This window comes from Esox lucius, chromosome 5 (assembly GCF_011004845.1).
Source record: "Esox lucius isolate fEsoLuc1 chromosome 5, fEsoLuc1.pri, whole genome shotgun sequence".
Taxonomy (NCBI): domain Eukaryota; kingdom Metazoa; phylum Chordata; class Actinopteri; order Esociformes; family Esocidae; genus Esox; species Esox lucius.
In genome coordinates this window covers 10,101,918-10,126,347 of record NC_047573.1, presented here as the reverse complement: position 1 = coordinate 10,126,347, position 24,430 = coordinate 10,101,918, and the positions used below count along the sequence as shown (strand labels likewise).

At 47.1% G+C, this 24,430-nt stretch overlaps 1 protein-coding gene across 4 annotated transcripts in view; it reads left to right on the top strand.

Annotated features, from left to right (window-relative positions):
* vti1a (vesicle transport through interaction with t-SNAREs 1A) overlaps positions 1–24,430 on the top strand; it is a 126,988-nt gene that overhangs the window by 62,574 nt on the left and 39,984 nt on the right. For 2 of the 4 annotated variants that reach the window (XM_010866967.4, XM_010866959.4), the window contains 2 exons: positions 16,306–16,376; positions 19,247–19,308. In XM_010866967.4, coding sequence (XP_010865269.1) covers positions 16,306–16,376; positions 19,247–19,308 — 133 coding nt within the window. Of the gene's footprint in view, positions 1–16,305; positions 16,377–19,246; positions 19,318–24,430 lie in introns of all 4 variants that reach the window. The other 2 variants (XM_010866984.3, XM_010866975.3) reach the window with 1 other exon arrangement.

Genomic DNA, 24,430 nt, shown 5'->3' with positions numbered 1-24,430 from the left:
TGTGTGTGTACCACCTTTTAAGAAGGTATTCATGGGTTAACGTGTCTGTACGCCAAGCAGCTTCATGCTCTGTTTAGAGCAGACATTCTGTCACTGCTAACGCTGCCTAGCCTCTTTTTGGATCTGGAAAGGTGAAATTACCTTTTGGCAATGACCAATTTGCACTTCTGACTCAAAGTCACACATACTCTTTAACATAGGCTCACACCTGCACGCAGTCATAACCTAGGACCTTCCTAAGTGTGCGTGCGTGCGTGCGTGCGTGCGTGTGTGCGTGTGTGCGTGCGTGTGTCACACTAATGATGCCCTACACCAGGCTGTGCCTGGCTGTCAGTGTGTTGCTGATGGCTGTCGCATATACAGTGTCTTGGGGAGACGGGTCATTTTTCACTGTCAGGATAGAAGATTCACTCTGGCACCAGATTGATCCCACACGCGTTTGCATTGCTCTGTCTTTGCATATGGCTTCTCCGTTTACAGTAGATCTGTTGGCAAAATGAAACGGGGCTTCATTTTGTTCTAGATTCGTCTGCGGTAACCTGATTGGACCAATAGGGTTCCATTTCTTTCAGCTCGATGGCTTTCCGACTGGGGAAAGTTTTACCGACACCAGGAGGGTTCTTGGTGTCTGTAATGAAATGAAAACTCATGGCTTTTCACTACCATGTCCTACCCTGCCTTACTCTGTGGACCTGGGACCCTGGCCTGGTGCCTGCCTGCTCTGGTCAGAGTTGGAGACCATGTCCTGTGTGATTGTGGCTGGCCCTGGGCCCCATTTGCATTTTAATATGAGCTATTTGTAATGACAGCAGCTCCACCCCCTCGGCTCCAAGGCCACTACCTGTCACTGAAAGCCTCCACCTCCCCTCTTTCTCCCTCCATCCCTCCACCATCGCACCTCTTCTCCTCCCACCAACCTGTGGACAGTTGCTGACATTCCCTGGGTGAAAAGGCCTGCTGTCTGCGCGCTTCGCGTTGTCATCGGCGCTCATGCCTCGTCACGGCTGTCTGTCCGTCGCGAGGGCCTTGAACACAGGCGTTCTGGACGGTGACCGTGGTGGACTTGGAGGTGGGGGGGGGGGGGGGGGGGGGGGTTCAGATGAAAGCAGGTGCGGGCGTTAGGCTGGGGGGTTTTGGCCCACACCTGGCTTCAGGACATGAGCTGGTTGTTATGACTAAACCACAAGCGGAGTAGTGGGGCTGCTGTTAGTACCGTCTTATCCCGATCGTTGTTGTGTGTTTAAATCGTACGGATGATTTCCTTGTCCCTGATGATCAGGAGGGACACCAGTTGCTTCCCTAAATGATCCACGAACAGAACATAATTATGAAACCTCATGGGTTTCTCTCTGGGTTAGGAGGGCTTTACTTTAATGAACAGGTAACACTGTCCATGTCAACACTGAAAAAAGGCTGTTGCATTGAGATGGATCAGGTGAGCATGGTGCGTTACCTGCCATGCGGAGGCACCAGCCGACATGACCAGGAGAGGACATTGGTCTTCCTCTCTCCACCACACAGCCTCCATTGTCACCTTAGACAGAAATGGACTGGTTCAGTCTTTGTGTACTGCAACGTCTCCCCGGTCTAATGTACCGCATTAAAGGATATCATGTCACTTACAACAGCTTGGAGACAATGTCAGTGTTGCTGCTTGCATTTCTTCAAGGTTTTATCAGTGGCATGCAGATCGTAGCTGATACGCCAGATGTTCTTGCTGGTGTAGCAAATCGCTTATTTCTCAGCTCCTAAATAATGCAGTCTGCTAAATAAAAGAATTCTACCATGTACCATGAAAGAAGACAATGTCCATACGGATACAGATTACAAATGCATGAATATTAAACGTCCTCAGAAAATACAAATGGGAGTCTGTGTATGAATCAGTCCGTGTAGCACTCTGCCTGAATACAAAACTCAGGTAAACAACCAGTGAGAAGTGACCAAGGGGGCTGTAAAGGGGCTGGTTGGAGGGCAGTCTGGAAGGTATACGGCCCAGTGGCCAGGGTGGAGATTTATAAAAAAACATGATATTCCAAATAAAACATTCGGTATCTGTGTAAACAGCCCATGGCTTGTGTGAGGAGAATATGCCCTTGGGGTCAGGGGGCGTGCCCTCCGCCTGACCCCAAATGTGGTCCTGTGGACTGACCTCACCTCTTTCTGAAGAGCAACGTGGTCACCAGATGTGGCGTTGCTCTACCGTGCGGTGATACAACCGGAGTGTGAATGATCTCCGGTAAATAGGGGGTGCGCTGAATTCTCCCGAAATTCATTACCAGCTCTTGATTTGATAAACTTTATTTCACAATGAGCTACACATGGTTAATGGTAAGACAGGTATTCCACTCCATTTCCTTTTTGCTGGGCCTTGTGTACAGTAATCTGTCGTAGAGTAGGTGATTTTTAAATAGGCAACTCTATTTATTATAAACCTAACAGCAATCGCACAATGCAATGTAAACTTACTGATCAAGAAAGCAACTACGCCCCGTTGTGTTGTGAGTTGGGCTTTTTGAGAGTAATCACTGAGTCTCCCTTTTTCCCTCAAGTGAAGAAACCTTGGCTTGCTTGGGACTGGCAGACGAACAGCAGGGTGGAAACACTCTGGTGTAGGTTTACAGTTCGACCATAAGCTTGGGGCAATGCCCTTCTTGGCATGGACCACAATGCACGCTGACTAGGCTTGTGCCCAGGTACCGTGAGTATGGCTTGCGCCAACTAAGCTGGCACACTGCTGGCGCGACCACGGGCCGTCTTCCTCAAAGCCCCCGTCTTCTTCCTTGACTCCCTCATCTCCACTCTGTCCCCGCTGCTCTGTAGCCCTGGGAGCTCATTAGCCAACATTTCCACTTCATTTAATCCATTTTTTATGGACTAAAAAACAGCCCCTGATCTCAGAAATCCCGGCTAATTCATGCCCTGGAAGTTGGGTGAGGAATAAGAAGAAAAAAGATGTAGCAAGCATCTTTGGTGATGTCTGAAATGGGAATAAATGCTACTGCAGTCTGTTGTCCAGGGTGGAAGACAAGCAGCCAATGAGATGAGCTGGTCCCCACTTAAGTTTTAGATATTCCCGTTCCCTTGGCCTTATGGGAGAATGAGTTAACTTTGCCTAATAAAAACTGATAATAACATCCAGCTCTTTGAATTATATATTAGGATCTGGGGACCTGGGAGTCTCCCAGTTCTGCTGTTGTGGAACTAAAGTTTCATTTACAATATCAAGCCCTGCTGGAGAGACTCCACCTCATTCCCTTCGAACAGAACGTCCCTGATTCGGTGGAATCCTTCGTCCTAGTCTTTGCTCCTGTTCTGGAAGGATGAAGCTTATCTGTCTCGGGGCCGTCATCACTGCCGTCATTATACCTGCCAGGTTCCAGTGAGCCTTCAGACACACAGCCAGAGCCCCCAAAAGGTCTCGGAGCGCACAAGTAACACACAGGCCGAAAAAAAAAAAAGAAAAGTACCTGCCTCGCCGGCGGATGTGGCGGAATTCTTAAGCAGCCTTGTCTGCCCCCTCGTTAGCCCTGCTGACGCCTGCTGACAGGGGTGAAGTGGGGGGGTCGGGCAGGTTGGGGAGGGTTGGGTGCCCCTGGGGGTGCTGTGCCATGGCTGTGCCAGGCCGGGACCTTGCGCCACCCTCTTCGTGCCCCCTGTCAGCGTGCCCCAGGACGGGGCCAGCGCCGGGGCTACGTACGGGGGGCTGTCACGCGTCAGCCTCAATTACGATCACATGGCGACACCCCACCGGCGCCCACCCCTGCCGCCACCCATGCTAATGCCCGGTGTGTGAGTGCACTGTATCCCTCCGTCGTGGCTGACTAGCCGGGGAGATGCCGGGGCTGCGTTTAATCCCCTCGGCCCCGCCGCTGCTTCAGCGAGCCGCTGTCTTTCTCTCACTTGTTGTCGTGTCGCCACTCATAGGGATTACGCGGTGTTTAACATTCGCGCCTTGTGTAGACGTGTCAAGGACACCCTTAAGGATAATCAATCTGCCTACGTGAGGAGAAGTGTGCTGCTACACAGTCCTACCAGGGATGACCAGGGACTGAGCTAATGTACACGTGTAGGCAGGAACCACTGAAATGAGTGCCATGCGAAGAGCACTGAGAACCTTGCAACTGTGGACTTGAGTTTGTCCGTTCCCCTGTGCGCGGAACACCGTAGTACACTGCATTTCTTTTTTTTGCCCTTTGCCACACAAGATGTACCATTCTGGATTTTCTTTGTACTACACTCAGTATCACCTGCGTTTCACGTGCGCGTCCAATGTGAACTGACATGGGCGAGTGCAAGTAGAGAAAAGGACTGAAGTGGTTCTGTTGAAAGGGCACACATTTAGATTGAACTTTGTGACCGTTTGTAATGTAATTCTGTGAAAGCCAGATCTCAATAAGACCCGAATTTTGTCAAGATCATCCCATTGGCTTCTGAGATTTGGGTGGGGGTTGGGGGATATATCAGCCATATGTCATGACCACGTAGAGAAGGGCGCGACCTTGCAAAGTCAGCATTTTTTCTGTCTTCATGTAGAGCCACAGTCTGGACAATCATTGTCTTTCTGAAAATGTCAAACCTCTGTGGCAAGACAGACAATTTACCCAACCTCCTTTAAATTCTGAAGCCTTTATTTTTATCTGAATACCACAATCTTGTATTGAACAGTGTCCTTTGGCGTCTTGCCCATATGTGGTTCTAGGCTCAAAGACGGGGCGCAGTCGTTCCGGGCATTGTGGTTAGCCAGGCTTGGGCCTCTGCGGTCTTGCCGTGTTTCAGAGGCCCCCGTCACGCTGTCCAGCATAGTGCGGCTAACAGCGGCCCCTCTGTCCTCTGTCCTCCCACCATGCAGCTGTTCTGGCGTACTCACCCACTGGTGTTCTCACCCCGACCTGTGGGGAGGGCGTCGTTGAAAGTCAATTTCATGTTTCCAGACACTGTGGCCGTTTCCCAAGAAGCCTGCGACAGTCTATTATTCTTCACTGAAATAATAATTGCTTGTTACTTTAATTTGTGCACTCATGCATTAGGTGTAATTTGTACTTGGATACTCAATCATGTGAAGTTTGGATTTATCTGTTGACCTGACAGAGAGCTATGAGCCAATTTGCTTTGTTGATTTATAGGTAGATTGACTGGCGGCAACATGTACTGCTCCTACCTAAAAGCCATGTTTTACCTACGTACATGTGTAATCATGTTATTACTACGTACATGTGTAATCATGTTATTACTATGTACATGTGTAATCATGTTATTACTATGTACATGTGTAATCATGTTATTACTACGTACATGTGTAATCATGTTATTACTACGTACATGTGTAATCATGTTATTACTACGTACATGTGTAATCATGTTATTACTACGTACATGTGTAATCATGTTATTACTACCTACATGTGAAATCATGTTATTACTATGTACATGTGTAATCATGTTATTACTACGTACATGTGTAATCATGTTATTACTACCTACATGTGAAATCATGTTATTACTATGTACATGTGTAATCATGTTATTACTATGTACATGTGTAATCATGTTATTACTACGTACATGTGAAATCTGCATGTCGGGCTGTTTTCTGTGTTTGTTAACCGTGTCTCAAGTTGGAAAGGGGGGGGTGTGTGCCATCGCAGCGCCTCGGCCCTGCCTCCTCTGCTGTGTCTGTCAGTCATTCTGGCGTTGCATTCCACCATCCCGCACGGAGAAGAAACAGCACCGCCAGGCCTGCTGACGGGGCCACTGTGTGTAAAATGGAAGTCATCCCACCTCCCGCGCCCGCCACCATCTTGACAACATTAAGGCAAGGTGGGCTCGGCCCGGCTCCATGTTTTATTCATGAAGAAAAATAAAGGTATCGGGGTTGTGTTATTACCGACGCCGAGCCTCCTCGCCTTTGGTGGAGCCGGCCCTGCACGAACCCTCTGGGTGCTGCAGCAAACGCTGTCTCCCCCCCTACCCCTCCTGTCTCTGTCTGCCCGCCACTGACTAACTTCAAAAAACAAAAAGGAAATGACTTTGTTAGACGGCGGCCGAGACAATGCGTACCGCTCGGTTATAGATTAAAAGCAAGGACTCGCCTACAAAAAGAGTCTAAGACAAAAGAGCTACAACATGCAGGGGATTGTAAGAAAGGACAGACACCGAGTTGACTATGGAGTTTTAATATCATGTCCTATATGAATAATTGATTTGATGGCGCAGAGGCCCTCAGAAGTTAGATTAAATTAGCTCTGCCATGTCGTAAGAAGTTGGATATTATTAATTAGCGGGGAAGATGGTTAGGGAAGTTAGTTAGCTAGAGGTTTTTATTGATTCTCTGGAACAGAAGTTTTGTCTCAGCTAGTGATATTCACTGTGGAGAATTTCCAAATTCGCTTCAGTCACTAAACGAAATTAGACACACTCAGAATTTTACCTGATGTAATTGTTCTGCTAGTGGTAGACATCATTTAACTACAGAATACACAAACTAAAAAAAGTTTACACCGAATGAAATGAAATGCGTGGTAAGCGTAAGGTAACGGGATACAAGCAGTGAGTGTGCGCTACACATGGAGTTACGGTTAATGCGCCCAGATTCAGCGACGTAGCACATCTGGATGCCGGGAGACGAGCAGAGTTCAGAGAGCAGTATAGTGCCACTGTATTCGCAGACGGCAATCCTTTCATGAGTCACATCATGCATTGACGTTTTCCGCTGCAGTGGGCAAACGCAGACCCAGATGCATTTCCTTGACCCTCTGTGATGGTCCTAGGCCTATTGGATTATTCTGAATCTGTCACTTCAAAAATTTCCGCATTTAAAATAAAAGAGATCCTTTGATGCACTTCAGAATCTAATTGATCACTGGAACTGATGTTTTCACCATTTCCTCCGGAGTTGTGCAGTGGTTTAAGTCACTGTCTTGCTGTATAACTTGTTCCAGTCCTGATCGTGGTATACAGACAGAGCTCATGTCTGGGTTCATGCTGGATGGGGCCGCCTTGTTGCACTTCAGCGACTCATCGTGGTGCAGTGGGTTGGGTGCTTGCGGGGTCAGTCTTGTTTGTTGGCTGGGAAATGCGGTCCCCCCGAGCTTCTGTTTGCCGGCAAGAAACTTCCTGGCTGAGCTAGCCGTGTGTGATGAAACGCGTAATGGCTTGGGCGAGACGTGCATCGGAGGACAGACGTCACGCTCTTTCACTCTCCCGCTCTGCCTGTGGAGTTGTTGCAACCAGGAAAGGCTGTAACTGCAAATTGGACATTACGAAGTTGGCCGTAAGTCAGGGGTGAATAAAAGTCATCTCAAAATGCTGTGTGAAACCATGTTCACGCCTGCTGTATCAGCAGAAGGTCAGGTTTGTTGTTGTTGACATAGTAGGCCCTAGTGGATGAAAAGTAACACTAAGGATTTAAATTCCTAACTGTTTTCCCAAGATGGTGATTTGTCTTTTCAGGCCAAAACAATGTGAACTGGAAACTCACACCACTGTACGTTCTGTCTTTTGCGGTGCCTGGGTTGGCACGGCCGTGTTGTGTTTTCACACTAGGCTGTTGACAACCAGCCTTCATCCCCACAGCCGTGTTCATTGTTAAATGAGTCACATGACGCGTCTCTTTTGTGAGGCCCTTCTATGCCTCACATCCCCCCTATAATAGCCATGTTATTTGGCTTTCACTAGATAGGGAAGTATGTTGTGATTACCTCAAAAGCGAGAGACAAACTTGCTATTGTGAGCGGCCGCAGAGATACAGTTCTGATAAGCTTTGCTCTTGCTTCTCATAAGGAACAATTTTGGTCACCTTAAATTAGGGTGCAAAATGCAAACGATTACCTCATGGCAGCTACGGTCAACGGCAATCATTTCTTCTGAAAGATTAGGCACAGTTATTACCATGCGTAGATGAAAGGAGTTTCTATAGGCCACTGACAAGGGTGCACAGCATGTTATTTAGTTGGTGATGGTGGATAAGTTGTTCATTCATGACTGTGTAATGGCTGTTTAAGCATTAAGACAGCCTTCACTCTGCTGTGTGAAATGGGCAAATGAGTCTCTATCTGTCCATCTATCTGTCTGTATATATAGCTATCTTTTTCTTTTAGTCCAAAATCTTTTTGGATGCAAACTTGGTTCTGCAGCTGATTCAGACTATTAACTGCGTCCGACAAAACCCCCACTTCCTGCGTAGTGGGATCACACTCCGCTCATGTGTATTAATGAATTCAAAGTTTTGGAGAAAAGAATCCTTAAGTGTTGCTAACTGTCAGCTTCTGTCAGCGTTTCCACGTGTCTTGTGCTTTCCATTCGGGCTGATGTTTGATGTTTTGCTTTTCACGCCCTCCTTTTTCTCCTTTGCTAAATTAGCTCAGACAGTCTCGTGTCCCTGTAGATTGTATGTTTGTTTTCCGAGCACGGTATGTTTTACATATCATTGACGGGTGCAGCATTTATTTAGCATGCTGTTAATGGGGGGGAAGTTGAACGTTTTGAGTCAATTGCCTTTCGTTTGATTAACTGGATTGTGAGTCAGGGGGAGTCTTGGCATTACTTGTGTAAATAGAATGAGGAACCTTGAGGTCATTCAGAAGATTGGCAGAATGGGCTCTTGCCTCAATGGGTAATACACCAGTTCTTATAAGAGCATCCGATGTTATCTAAATCACTTCAGGGTCTGCCGCAACATTTCGTCGGAGAGGAAGACTGTTATCAAGTTGAACAGAAACAGTTAACTGCCAACCATCAGGATAGCTACATAGGAGCAGTTGTTGCATGCTTCACTTCACTTTTCCTCTAACTGTTAGACTATTGAGGATGGGAAAAGGATCTGAAACAAAGCCCAAATTAATACGTTGTTTCATTTGTTGTAAGGGAAAAACTGTGTAATCAGTAGGTGTTGAAATGTGCTAAATACTCCCTGTGCTCCACTTGGTAGTGGGTGGGGGGGCTTAAATCACAACAGGCCCTGTCAAAACATGCAAATGAGGGTGAGGCCGCGTCCATTTTGACAAACATAATTAAAGTGTTTCAATTTGGGACGTGCTAATAAAGAGAGAACACAGGCCTCCCCAAGTCTGCTAATTGTGAAGATTGCTTTAAAGCTCTTGGAAGCGGTGTGTGTGTGTGTGTGGAGTGCATGATCGTTTTTTTTCCCACTTCTTATTGGATAATGAACTGTTAAGAAGTGTTAGATCTTCTTTCGCCTGGAGTTTGAGGAGATAGGCAGGGAAGAGCAACCCAAGGTGTGGTGTTGTACAGATAATTAAAAGGCAAAAAAATAAACGCTAGGCGCTTTGATCTGCCTGTCAACTTCCTGATTAGAGACGTAAAAGCCTTTAATCAAGAGTAATGTGATTATTAATGCTCGTAAACTGTTGAGATGGAAATGGCGTAACGTCAAGTTTCTTCATCCCTTCCCGTATTTTCCCAGACTACGTTTTGCAACACTGAAAAAGGTCCGTGGTGCAGGTCGCTGGGGCTAGGTAAATGGGATGCTACCTGTGATTAAAGGGAATTGAGTTTCTGTTGATGTATTATTATTATTTTAATTTTTTTTTGGGGGGGGGGGTACACCTCCCATTGCACGGGGTTTCATGCCCTTGTTTCCGATGGATTCGTCCATAATTATTTTTCCTCGTTGTATGTTCGCTCTCTTCATCTTACCGTCCACTTCTGTCTTTCTACATGTCAGTGGGTCGTGTCATACGGTCTTCTGCCTCGTCCGGGCCTACTGGATGTGTTCATAGGCTTTTTATTTCCTTGGCTGTAGTTTTGTCATTGTCACACCGGCGACATCGATTGGAACGATGCTTCTGTGGTTGTCTGCTCTCGTATAACGGACGCTGCCTGTGTGTTCTACGTTAGACCTGACAATGTTCACACAATGTACTCATTTAACTCGTGTTTGCTTTTAATTCCTCACCACGTTTTCCATACTTTCTTACCACGAGATTTCACACCACGTACTGAGAATTCCCAGTAGCAGCAATGGAAATGGAATGAATCAGTCAAGTCTGTTTGATGCGTGGGATTGACCTGCGTGGCTGCTGTAGACGTATGGGCTGACCAGCCGTCTGTGTAAATTCCCTTTTTTTAATTGAAGACCTGAAAGGCGCTGTTTCCCTGTTATGTCTGTGTGTTCAGGCAATCACAGCTTGGCCTGGAGTCCATTAGTTTTCATTTGGATGGTTCAGTAAGACTGGGTTGATTAAGTCCAGGCAATTTGCTGACGAACCCCACCCCCCCTTTTTTTTTTTCCCGGAACTTGGGCTCCCCAGTGGGGTGGTTTGGCTGAATTTAGGCAGAGTTTTTGCTGGGTTTCAACTATAGGACTTTACAGATATTGAGCATTTTTTTGTTCTGTTTTAGGTTAACAAGTAGAGTTTATGATTTTCTATGTTTCGCCTCCAGTAGGATCAGTGTCATTAAAACCCTGACTGTGTACTGGTGCTTTCTGGGTTGCTGTACACTGGTGCGTGACTGGGCCCTGAGAGTCTGTGGCCCTGTCTACAGCAGCGCCTCTGTGTTCTTGTCTCAGTAATTTCATAAATGTACAACAACCGCCCCCCCCACTTCGGAGCCTCATCTATTATCATTCTCAGGGAGTGAGAGGGACCTCGCTGTTAAAAGTCAATATGGCCACAGGAGTGTTTGAACTGGGGGCGACGAGGGAGGACAGGCAGGGGAGTTCAATTGGAGAAAAACAGCCTTCATTTTTCCTCCCACCCCTGTTCTGCCTGAAACAAATGGCTCTATTACCAGCTGGTCCTCCTCGGCGGCCTGGTCATTTATACCCATTAAACCTGCGTCTTATCACCCATAAGGCTGTCTTACATCTCACCGTCCGCCAATTGTCCGTAATCAGCCATTTAAAACGGCGGTGGAACATTTCCTTTGCGTCCTGCTCCGGTCTGACGGGCGGGCGTGCGAGGGAGGGGTGGAGAAGGAATAGAGAGAATGATGAATAGGCTAAGTTGAGTGGCTGACTAATAGAGATCTGTCTTAATCAGAAGTGATTTGTCAGAACAGGAGTTCTGCGAGGTCAGGGCGCAGGCAATGAATAAAACACAGCCCAACGGAGTGAAGAAAGGCCCCAGAAATGCAGCCTGACTCACTTGCCCACCACACCGCCCGGCTCATAGCCTCATCCGCGTGCAGCAAAAGGCCCACAGCGGGGCTGGTCGATGCACTGCCTCTGCCTTCTGGGCGCAAGCCCTCACCCGCTCGCATCTGTTCAGAACCGGGGAGAATAGAAAAGCCCCTCAGACGAACTGGTCAAAGCTCTTCAACGGCTGTAAAGTCTGAGTACACAGCAACGGTCACACTGGAGATGTCTGTCGGCCAGACACTCTTCTGCTGGTCCTTAATGACTGGCCACCCTTACTCATTCACATGCAACCGAGTGACCGTAACATCTTCCTGTTGTTGCTATTTGTCATAACACCGTAAGCCTCACTAGACGCCCCGTGTGACCCCCAGTGACCCCGTTCTCACTTTCTTTCCGTGGCGAGTTTGGTCAGTCATTGTAACCAGGACCAGACACATGGCCTGTGGGCTCGGCATTTCAAACACACCTCTGTGTGTGCAACTTCCCTGAGAGTGGAGAGGAAAGGGACCCTAGTGTGTACAAAGAAGGATAACTTTGTTCCCCTGGGATTCTAGCCAAAGAGTTTAGCAAAAGAAGGAGACTTTGACTGAGTGTGTGTGTGTGTGTTTCTGTGTGTGTGTGTGTGTGTGAGCGTCGACCTACCCTCACCACTCCCTTGGGTGGTTTTCAGTCATTTGTCTGTGTGGTGTGGATTGTGTCAGGATAGAAGTATGTGAGGTAACCTTCAAAAAGTGGTTTCAACCAGCTAAGGAAACAGAGCTGTGCTGATCCTCAGTGTTAGCGCCTGGGGTCAGGGCTTGTACCCTTTCAGCTTAGAGGGAGGAGTGCGGGAGGAGAGCAGAGTAAAGAGTGAAAGAGAAAGGGGCCCTAGACATCTCACGGTGGAACTGCTCTTAGACTGCTCCTGTAAAATTGATGATGTCCAATTATATTTACCTGAGGTGGAACAGTGTCTGTGGTTGGGTTGTCTTGGGATGGGCTGGATGGGCAGTAAACTTCTAACCTCAGGGTAATTCCCTCTATTGGGCTACCTTGGGCTTCAGTTCTCTACACTGGCCTACACTGGCCTCTCTATATCATACTGATCCGCGGACGTGTGAAGTGGACAGCCGTGTGAGGATGTGGTGAGACCCAGTGTCTCACCCAGTGTCTCACCCAGTGTCTCACCCAGTGTCTCACCCAGTGTCTCACCCAGGGTCTCACCCAGGGTCTCACCCAGTGTCTCACCCAGTGTCTCACCCAGTGTCTCACCCAGGGTCTCACCCAGTCACCACCAACACGAGGCCATCGACGGACGTGTTTGGATACTGCTCCATTAAATCTTAGTGTCTGTCTGATTGCGTTAAGCCCGTTCGAGAAACCATAGGGTTTGATCTAGCGAGTCTATTTCTACCCCCTCTCTAAAGACCTCTTCCATTCATCTTCTATAGAGAAGATGGGTTAATATATATATATACATTGCTGTTCTTCATCTGTGATTTCATTATAATGTAATACGCTTGTTAAATGGACCTTTGGGGATGTGGATCTTTAGCAGTGAGTCTGAGCAAGGCCGTAGCGCCAGGGTCATTTAAATTCTTAATAGCCGCTTAAACGGGAGAGGAATATTTTATATGCTAACGAGCAACAAGTCCAAAGAAAATAATTATTTTTCTGCCGTTCCGGTATTTTGGCCAACCAGGGGTTATTTGGGGAGAGCATTGCGCATAGATGAAGTTTATTTTGTTCTGAATTAGAAATGGAAACCGTTGTGGGAATATCTCATCGCTGCATGAACAGTGGCTGATATTAACCAGGCCTCGTAAAAATCTTTGTTTCTTGTGTCCGTTCTGTTCATTCCCTCTAATTCCATCTCTATTTTGCAATTCTCCCTGTTTGTGGCAGTCGTATCTTTCTATGCTAGCTGTGTGACGGTGGCTAATGCACACTAACCTAGATGTGAATCAGTATACATATTGCCACCGTCATGAGTTTTGACACCCCAGGTGTTAACCGTGTCATCTGTAGTTTAACAAATCCGTCCGGAACAGGAGCCTGCAAATGATCTGTCTGGTCAAAATCATAGACAGTTGGAAACTCTTATCTGCTCATATTATGCAGCCGTTTCAATGAAAGCTTCTATTAGTGATGATTTGTATCATCAGACATGCTGTAACACTGAACTCTATTTGTGTGGTGTATTTGTTTAGTGATAGTAGCTTAAATACAGTCTACATCGAGATGGATTTGGAGGAATCTTTCCTTTCTTCTTGTTTACAGAGAGCAATGCCATCAGGGAAAGAGACTGTTACTAGAAAGAAGAAAAAAAAACATCTTTCATCCTCCTCCACAGTAGATTTGTTGGTTTTTCGAAAGCCAAACTCAACATTTAGCCCGTACGGCTCTCAACGAGAACTCCCCTTTCCAAGGAGCAGATCTGGCAATGCCTCTGCGCTCTGAAAGTGAATGTGGTCAGTTGATAGATGCGGGCATGCGGATGTATTATGTACAGCATTAACGGAGATATGCATTTGTGGTCACGTGGCCAGTGAGGGAGTTGTTTATCTTTGGGTTTGTAGACCAGGCCCTGGCGGCTGAAATCAGACTCCGTAATGTGTTCTACAGTCCGTCGTCTCTGGGGACTCCTAATCATACTGCCCTGGACTTTACAGCGCACCAGCACAGCAATGACATTCATTCACAATCTCCTTATTCAGGGGCGATGCTGTATACACCGTTGTCAGCGTGGTGGCTATTCACTTAACCAGTAGCGGTCGTCTGTGAAGGATTAGCGGCTCTGTTAGCGGTCACATACGTTATTATGGCACTCTGTCAAGAGCTCGGCGGTGGCTGTGATGCTAATCTAGCCCGGCCGACTCGGTGATGTTGAGCGGAAAGCGCTTAGTTGTAGCCATTCACGGACAGCTGTTTGGGTGTACGGCCGTGGTTCACCACATGGCTAGCTAGCGCGCCCGTCTGAAGCCAGTGTTCGGCCAGCTCTTCTTGAGACAAGCACACTGCTCAACCCAGCAGCTCTGCCTGTGTAATGTAGGGGCACCTGATTCCATACGGCCTATTCTTAGCCAATAAATGGCGCACGGGCACCTGGCTTAGGTTTTCCTCCCCTCCTGTTGTTTTTGTGAGCCCATTTTAGTACACATTTAATCCATTTTGTTGTCTGACAGTCAAGTGATCTAATAAAAGAATATACTTATAAAGGAAAATGTAGCTTCACCATCTTGGTAAAATACTGCAACAAAAAAAACATAATTTTTGCTTAAATGGTTCAGTAAATGTCATTGAATTACAACATTGGGGGGGGTCCATGTACACAAGCAAGGACTTAATGTTAACTGAACTCGATCCTGAACTGTGTCTATACAACAGGAAGTCACTGGGCTCTATTCTTCTGCCGCGGTCTCATCCATCTGGGCAGTCGGAGTGTGTCCTCTTCCAGCAACTCTCCTTCCCCGAGCCAAAGACGCTGCGACTTAACTTGTGTAGCACTTGTCACCTTCATTTGTTTCAAGCCCCATCCTGGACAGAGACAGATCGAGATGCTTAGTTGTCTTTACAGAAGATTTCCCACGGCACCTCTGTTCCCGTTTCTCCCTTGTTCTTCTGGATGGAACCGGGGGGGAGGGGCTTTTGTTATTATGGTTATTAATACCTACATTCAGTCTTTTAATCTGCCCTATTTGTCACATGTGACTGTCTGACTGCACTGTTTAATCTGTGTATCCTTCAATCTGTCTCGTCCCTGATTAGAAATTAATGAAGGTAGAATGAGACACAATGTGCGCCCATTGTGGAGAACGGACGAGAGAGGAAAGGGTGTAGAAGCGTCACTCACGGAACACCCACCCCCCCCCCACCACACCCCACTCTCCTTCCCCTCTTGTTTAACTGCCAGATGTAGCCCACTTTTCCGGCGTTCCCCTAAACAGGCAGCGCAGCACGTGGGCTCTTTTGAGTCCCGCACCTGTATAGTGTAATCTAGTCAGGAGTGCGTTGTTTACGCCAGATTGTTGGGTGAGTTTGAAAGCATGTCTTTGATCCGCGCAAATATTCCTAACTTGTCTTTTTTTTCCCTCCTCTCTCCCTGGTTTAACTCTAATGCAGTGTCTCTGCAGTTGGCGGCCGCTGTGGGATCTTTTCTGGGGCTTTGTTTGTTCGGTCTGTTGTTATTTATTTTTTCCCTCTGTGCCTAACCCAAGGGACTGGGAAATGACAGTGACCACTGACAAGCTTGTCAGACGCCTTGTCGCCCGTGTTTTATATGTGTGAGTTAGTGTTTACATCCGCGACAGACGGGCATTTAAAAGTGAGTGGTTTTAATGAATGTTGCATCTGCTGATTGGACTCCAGTAGCAGGGAGTTGATTTCAGCCTGGGATGTTTGTGTGAATGCCGGAATGAAAGTGATATAAGAGCCAGTGAGAATTGGTGAAGCCTTGAACATCTTGTTCATTCACCTGAACACATCCTCGATCAGTGCTTTACCAAATACCATTCATCAGTTGACGATTCAATTAAGTCATCATTAAAGTAATTCATATCCACATCTTCGCCTCGATTTAAAATCTATGGACATCACCCCATTCCAAAGTGTTGATTCAACCAAGGTTCTATTGTATTCATAGTTCAATGAATGTGGCTTTGAATGTGGATTCATTTCTTATAGTGGTTAAGTTGATAGTTGATCCGTTCTCACTTTAACTAAACCAGGTAAGACGTGGGTTTGGCCCAATGTTCTCTTATGTAGCCAGGTTAATGGTTGACCCGAAGTCTGCGGAGCTTGACTGAAGGCCAACCAGGCTCAGTTTCTCTCCACTGAAGCCTCTGTTCAACAGTTTAGTGTCTGTCTAGTGTTTGTTCGGTAGCTCCAAGAAGGACACCAGGCCTAAGGCAGCAGAGCTAACTGTTTCCTGGCTAATGAATACTAACACATACCCACTCTCACACACACACACACACACACACACACACACACACACACACACACTCCAGAGTAACGTTGGACTTGGCTGTTTGGCTTCAGCGGTGGAGTATGGACTCAAGTCATTGGTTCAGGCTCGAGGCTTAGTGCTGTCATGTCCTTAAGTAAGCCACTTAGCTTGAACTTCTGTCAGTGAACGTTCAGTTAAGAGCCCAAGTGAAGTTAGGTGCCTCCCGGACATGACTTGCCCATGCTAACCCATCCTTTTCCCCCACTCTGTCTTTTAGAACAAGTGGGCCAAGAGATTCTGGCTAACCTGCACACTGACCGCGAGAAGATCCAGAGATCTAGAGATCGGGTGAGTAAACGCTCACAAGCACACGCAGCACAAGGCCAACTTCTCCCCCGGCATGCACAAGCTTACATGTACACACAAATATACAGACCGACCGTCTCAGGGAGACAGGCGGACAGACAGTCCCAGACAGGCAGACAGACCGTCTCAGGGAGACAGGCGGACAGACAGTCCCAGACAGGCAGACAGGTAGAGGTCAGGGAGCCCCAGCACGGTGAGGGGCCTGCTTTGACGACCCCTCCGCGGAGAATGCTTAAAGATCACAACATGGCAGTGGGCAGGCGATTTCAAAGGAAATCAAAGATCCCCTTTCAGAAGGTCTGCCTGCCGTCTAAGGAGAATAGTCCCTCTCTTTTTCTTCCTCTCTCTCCCTCCTTCTCTTCTTGGCTTTCTCTTTCCCATGAGCTCTCACATGCCTCCCCCCCATCCTTTAAAGGCAGAAAGAGGGATGGGAATTCTGGGAAAGAGTAGAGAAGCGCCACGTAAAGACAGGATGGAAGGGTCATCTCATGAAGACAAAGGGTGGAGGAGTTAGTTTTACAGTACTGAGACGTGCTCTTGACTTCACAGGCACTGGTACACACCTTAGAAGATAAATGTGCGCACTTACAGCCCCCCCCCCCCCACACACACACACACATTCTCAGCAGGAGGCATTGCTTTTCCCTTACAATCAAAGCAGGTGTAAAATATGACACATTTTGGTTGCGTGAGTGGAGGTCGACAGCAGTCACGTGAACTGGAGGCTGAAGCTGCGTGTCCCTTTTGAACTTCACTCGCCGGGCCCTGTCGCCGGGCCTCATCCATCTCTGGCTGGGTCTCATGAATGGGCCCTTCATATGGCTGTAAGAAAGCTGAAGATAGAGCTTCAGATTGATCCAGAGAGAGAGAGGGTGTTGTGTTTTGGGAGAACTTGGGAAGTCTGTATGGAGCGGACCCGTCCGTGGGTTTTCGCAGTGACGTCAGGCGACTGTGGGGATGGTGTCAGAGCCAGCAGCCCGAACTTCCCAATACCACATCCGTCCCCGAGACCCCTCCGTCTGGCGAAACCAAGTTCCTCAAAACAGCCTGCAAGAACATTCTGCTCGCGGAGAGAGGGAAGGAGAGAAGGGGGGAGTTCAACGAGAGAGTAACGTGTTAACCCAATGAGTGACAAATGAGGGCTGCTACAGAAACCGTTCTGAATAACATTGAACAGACATCATAGTAGAGGCTTTTCTCCATGCAGCTATTTACCCCGACTGCTTAGTTCTCTATACGAAGCAAGAACTTGTGAAACTCAACATCTCACCATGGGAAATGTCAAACACGTGGGGGAAGCAAGGACCAGCGACAGTCATTTTAAGATAAATGTTTTGCAGACAGATCCGAATGTGCCATTACGGAGTAAAATGTGAAATTGGAAATACTTTGAAACCACAGTGAATTTAAAGGCTACAGTGCGTCTCAATGCACCAGGGACATTGCCCGGACTAGACTTTCAGGGCTTTAACCACTGGTCATTTGGGGTTTGCCCTGAGTCTTTTGCATGGCAGCAATGGTTAAAGACAATGGAATCTATTTAGATAAGCCTGCATGGTTACAGTAAGGTTGGCAAATGTTAGCTAAGTTGGGGTGAGTGCTGATTTTCATTAGACTAGTTGCTAATAATCTGTCAGCATGCTATGTGCTGTACAGTGGATTATGTTGCTCTTTAATCACTTAGTACCTTGGGCCAACCAAAAGCCCATAACTGATTTTCGTCTGTATATCTAAATCTCCGTGTGTGTAGGCCATGTTTGGTTATACATTTCTTGCTGGGGAAATAAATAGCAGTGCATCGCAAGATTTTGGCTTATCTACAGCATCGCTTAGATTTATAACACAAAATCGAAAGGTAGCTATCCAAAATAGACAACTAACTTTACTGGGTCATTTTAAGTTATTTACTGATAGGTTACTGGAAGTATTACTATACCCTCATATGACCACCACTTTCCATTGAATGAATATATTAAGATGTATTGCTTAGGCTGTTTTGCCTTGGGGAGAGCACAACGCACCGGAAAAAAACTATAGTGGTCAGATTCTGGATTGGAATACATTAAAATAGCCTAAATTGCTAATTATTGAACTATTATATAAGGAAAGTTGTGAAATAATTGAAAATCGAGTGAAACTTGTATATGATTATTTCTTTTCATCTGTATAAAGTTTTGTCTATATGCCAGTAAAAAGACATGCTAGTCTACATTACATTCGATATGTAAAACCAGAACATTGGTTTACAAGTCCCGTAGTTAGATTCCCACATGAAGTGTCTACAGCCTATTGTCTGACTGGGTCTTTGGGCTTTTGTCTGTCCTGTGGCCCACAATTCGCCAGACCCACGGCCTATGAAGTAGAACTGGCCATGCCCCTGTTCTTGTTGAACAGTGGCATCTTGTATCTCCTTCCTGAGGGCGGCAGATCAAAGGATTGGGACAGGGTTGTGGGCGAGGTGCTCTACGATGTGCTAGGCCTTCTCTGTTGCCTGTCTGTGAAAAGAGGGCCTTAAACTCTCTGCATTACAGCCCAAAGAGCTTGGACCCCGAGAGAGATGAAGAGGTTCTTTAGAAATTCTGCTTTGGATAATGTTGTGTCACATCGCACACTAGTCATGGAGCCAGCAGTTGGAAGCCAGAACAGCTGATTGTTTCGTTTTGCCCTGTCAGCAGCTGGAAAGGTCTTTTGCGAAGAACTTATCGGATCCCCAAAAATCGTGGCATGCATAGAATGCTGTGCAATATAGAGAATGTCCTGCCCCTGGTGGTCAGGTCAGACTGATTCACTGTTAAGCCTGTATCGGTCTGCATCTTTGTATAACATGTGTCCTTTCTCTTGCTCTTCCCTAGCTGAGAGAGACTGACGCCAACCTGGGCAAAAGCTCCCGCATCCTGACGGGCATGCTGAGAAGGTAAGGCAGGTAGGACCGCGATTCTACCACCTTCCCCTGCAGACGTCACCACCCACGTTCAAGTTTCACTAACACACCACCTCAACTCTCTCCTATCTATGTCTCTCTGCTATCTCTCCTATCTATGTCTCTCTCCTATCTATGTCTCTCTGCTATCTCTCCTATCTATGTCTCTCTCCTAACTCTCCTATCTATGTCTCTCTCCTAACTCTCCTATCTCTCCTATCTCTCCTATCTATGTCTCTCTCCTAACTATGTCTCTCTCCTATCTCTCCTATCTATGTCTCTCTCCTATCTCTCCTATCTATGTCTCTCTCCTATCTATGTCTCTCTCCTATCTCTCCTATCTATGTCTCTCTCCTATCTCTCCTATCTATGTCTCTCTCCTATCTCTCCTATCTATGTCTCTCTCCTATCTCTCCTATCTATGTCTCTCTCCTATCTCTCTTGCTCTGTCCCTTTCTCTGTCTTCTACACTTCTACCACCAACACTCCTCTCTCTCTCTCTCTCTCTCTCTCTCTTGCGCTCTCTCTCTCGCTCTCTCACACACGCACGCACACACACACACACACACGCACTCTCACACGCACAAACACGCACGCACGGTTAATGTCTTGTCACATCTCCATTTTATAAAGTGCCTCTGTGCCTACCCCTGAACCGTGACGCCATGGTTTTGTTTTTCTCTTTTTATTGCCCAGTGTAGTTTTTGATTAAGAGTAATATGTAAATGACACCAGCAAAATTTAAAATCCCAGGTCTAGGAAGGAAGTGCCAATTGAAATGGATGCTTCAGTGGCTGTAGACAATCAGAGGCAGGCAGTCAGGGGAGGCGTGCCAGGCTCTAGCCGAAGCCGCGGCAGGGCTGGGACGCCGACTGTAACCAATATTTCTGCATATGTCTCCATTTTGTCAAGTCTGATTAGAGGGGGCCTGGGCTCGCCTGGTGTCACCCAGAGCTGTCCAGAAATCATTCATCATCCAGCCCGCCCCCTCCCTCGCCCTTCCCCGCCGCTCGTCCTCCCCCCGTCGCCTCCACCCAGGCGCTAAAGTAAATAACACACACTTATTTCAATATTATCATATTCATGTTAAAGTTCAGCTGTCACCTAATGGGAAGACTTAATCAGACGTAGCATTTAGGAGTGGTAGCGCCTGCCTAGCATGGCTCAGGCTCCCGCTCGGCTTCCTCTGGTTAGCCCCGACTCAAATCAGGATTTATGAGGGTCTTTCTAAAGCGGGGCGGCCCCCCACTCTTCCTAAACGCTGCCTTGCTTTCTGCTTCACGGGGCTTCGCATTCTTCTTTTTACAAATACCAAGCATATTTTAACTCCTCTTTTCTTTAGCGTTTAAATAAAAGAAATTGTCGGGTTGTACGATTTTGTTGAAATTTTTCATCTCTTAAAGTAATTTATAACAAGGGAAGAGCAGAGGCAATCTGATGTGCCAAGGGAGTAGTTTTGATATTTCAGACCCTCTTTGTGAATTTCCCCGTTTGTTTCATTACTTGCCACTGTGGTTTTCACGCATTTGATTAATGTTGTCTATTTATTAGTCATGGACACTGAAATATTGGGGGGGAGGGGATCGGGTTTGCTGATTTTTATTTCATCCGTGTTTTAGGTTGGCCAGTAGTTTTTATGTGTGTGAAAGATGTCTAGTTCTATCTTTAAGTGAAGCCAGTAGGTGAACCTCTGATCAGGAACAGATGTTCTTCACAAATTGTCTTCTGGTACTTTTTTGCTCCACTTTTCCTCTTGTCACTACTCCACAGTGATGGACCACAGACTGACTGTGTGATGCTTTGAATGCAACAAAAAAGGTGTAGTGTTGTTCTTTCCAAACTTAAAGTTGATTGAATATAAATAAATAACATTTGAATGAAAAAGACATTGAGAGAATTGCTCAGAGATTTAATAAGATCAGATCTTGTAGGATTTTAGATGAGACAGGTCCCTTTACCTCTCCTGTTTCTCTTGGTTGATCCTGAGAAGAGGGGAGCCTCTGTATGCGAGATATCACTCCAGCTGAGCATCAATTACACACTCATTAGTAGAGCTCTGCTTTGGTTCAAGGCTGCTAATTAACTGAGGAAGAAACACCACTTCTCTGAAATACTCTCAGATAAACATGTCTTAGATAGTTGTTGGTTTAGTGACAATAATTCAAATATAATTTATTTAACTATTTAATTTAAAGTTAATGATACTAATTGGTTGAAATGAAGCCCTGCTTTCTAAAGAAGTGTCCCCAGCACTGGAGTTGAAGACAACCTGTCCTGTGCTAGTCCTCTACTATAGTACATGCCCTGTCATAGCCCCTCAATTACGTAGCCGCTGCCTGCTGGTGGAGGGTTTCTTCCACTGCACGCCATTTAATTATTCATCCAATCATCTGAAGTCCTGAGGGTTTTAATTATATTGTCATGGTCATGGGGATCTCATTAACTGTTAATGCTAATGCCGGTTAAAGCAAATCATAATATTATTAAAAATGTAATAATATCAATGACACTCATCAGGAGTGAAGCGCTATGAAATTGATAATGCACAATTAGGACATTGTCCTTCGTTAATGGGCACTTAGTTTGTCTTTTCAACGACGAGCTGAGAGGGGATGTAGTTGTTATATAAAGAGGAGTTCTACATGACAATAGACGCACCGGCCATTTTTACCAGGTACACCTGCTGGTTAACGCCAATGGGCAAACAGCAAATCATCTGGCTGCAACTCAATATATAAAGCCTGCAGACATGGTTTAGTTGCTGTTGTTCGACCAAACGTTAGAATGCGGAAGATGGTCTAAGTCTTTGACTTTGGGATGGTTGTTGGTGTCAGTTGGTTCCAGCATCTCAGAAACAGCTGACATCCTGGGATTTATACACACTTCCACAGTCACTGAAGTTTACAGACAATGATGGGATACGCAATTACATCCAGTGAGTGGCAGTTATGTGGAAGAAAAAACACATTGTTAATAAGTGAGTTCATAGACTAAAGAATGGCCCAACTTTTTCAAGCTCACAGAAAGGCCACAAATACAAAGGAAACCGTCTTTACAACAGCTGTGTGCCGAAGGGCGTCTCTGAACGCACAATGCCGCCAAACCTTAAAGCGGTTGTGGGTGTATGTCATTGATATGTACGATGAACAATATGGGATACAATTCAATATTCTTCAACGCACCCTGAAGGCCCTCGAGGAGGATGCACCTTCATAACACAACATATCCCATGTCCTGAGAGGTGTTCTCCATGACACCCCACAACCACCAGACTCATGTGGCTTATCCCATGTCCTGAGAGGTGTTTTCCATGACACCCCACAACCACCAGACTCTGGCGGCTTATCCAACGTCCTGAGAGGTGTTCTCCATGACACCCCACAACCACCAGACTCATTTGGCTTATCCAACGTCCTGAGAGGTGTTCTCCATGACACCCCACAACCACCAGACTCATGTGGCTTATCCCATGTCCTGAGAGGGGTTCTCCATGACACCCCACAACCACCAGACTCATGTGGCTTATCCCATGTCCTGAGAGGTGTTCTCCATGACACCCCACAACCACCAGACTCATGTGGCTTATCCAACGTCCTGAGAGATGTTCTCCATGACACCCCACAACCACCAGACTCATGTGGCTTATCCCATGTCCTGAGAGGTGTTCTCCATGACACCCCACAACCACCAGACTCATGTGGCTTATTCAACGTCCTGAGAGGTGTTCTTCATGACACCCCACAACCACCAGACTCATGTGGCTTATCCCATGTCCTGAGAGGTGTTCTCCATGACACCCCACAACCACCAGACTCATGTGGCTTATCCCATGTCCTGAGAGGTGTTCTCCATGACACCCCACAACCACCAGACTCTGGCGGCTTATCCCATGTCCTGAGAGGTGTTCTCCATGACACCCCACAACCACCAGACTCTGGCGGCTTATCCAACGTCCTGAGAGGTGTTCTCCATGACACCCCACAACCACCAGACTCATGTGGCTTATCCCATGTCCTGAGAGGTGTTTTCCATGACACCCCACAACCACCAGACTCTGGCGGCTTATCCAACGTCCTGAGAGGTGTTCTCCATGACACCCCACAACCACCAGACTCATTTGGCTTATCCAACGTCCTGAGAGGTGTTCTCCATGACACCCCACAACCACCAGACTCATGTGGCTTATCCAACGTCCTGAGAGGTGTTCTCCATGACACCCCACAACCACCAGACTCATGTGGCTTATCCCATGTCCTGAGAGGTGTTCTCCATGACACCCCACAACCACCAGACTCATGTGGCTTATCCCATGTCCTGAGAGGTGTTCTCCATGACACCCCACAACCACCAGACTCATGTGGCTTATCCAACGTCCTGAGAGGTGTTCTCCATGACACCCCACAACCACCAGACTCATGTGGCTTATCCAACGTCCTGAGAGATGTTCTCCATGACACCCCACAACCACCAGACTCATGTGGCTTATCCCATGTCCTGAGAGGTGTTCTCCATGACACCCCACAACCACCAGACTCATGTGGCTTATTCAACGTCCTGAGAGGTGTTCTTCATGACACCCCACAACCACCAGACTCATGTGGCTTATCCCATGTCCTGAGAGGTGTTCTCCATGACACCCCACAACCACCAGACTCATGTGGCTTATCCCATGTCCTGAGAGGTGTTCTCCATGACACCCCACAACCACCAGACTCTGGCGGCTTATCCAACGTCCTGAGAGGTGTTCTCAATGACACCCCACAACCACCGGCCACTGCCGGTCACATCCAGCAACCCAACCACAGCACGCCGAGATGAGCCGGAACGTTGAGATTCAGGTCTGGTGTTAGGATGACCCACGGGGTTCTGGAAGTTTCTGGGAAGGTGGAAGGGCAGGGGTGGCGGGGTTGGGGTGGGGGGGTGGGTGGGTGTAATGCAGTGTGAAGGGCGCGGGGGTTGGTCGTCTCATCGCTGGCGGCTGATCCCACATGCAGGTGGTCGAGTCAGTCGCCAGGCAGATCAAAAGTCAAACCCCTGGGTGGACCTCCCTTTGAAATAGGAATGGGGCCGAGATATCAGACAGAAAACATAAGCAAGCCCCAGCTGCATAAGGTCT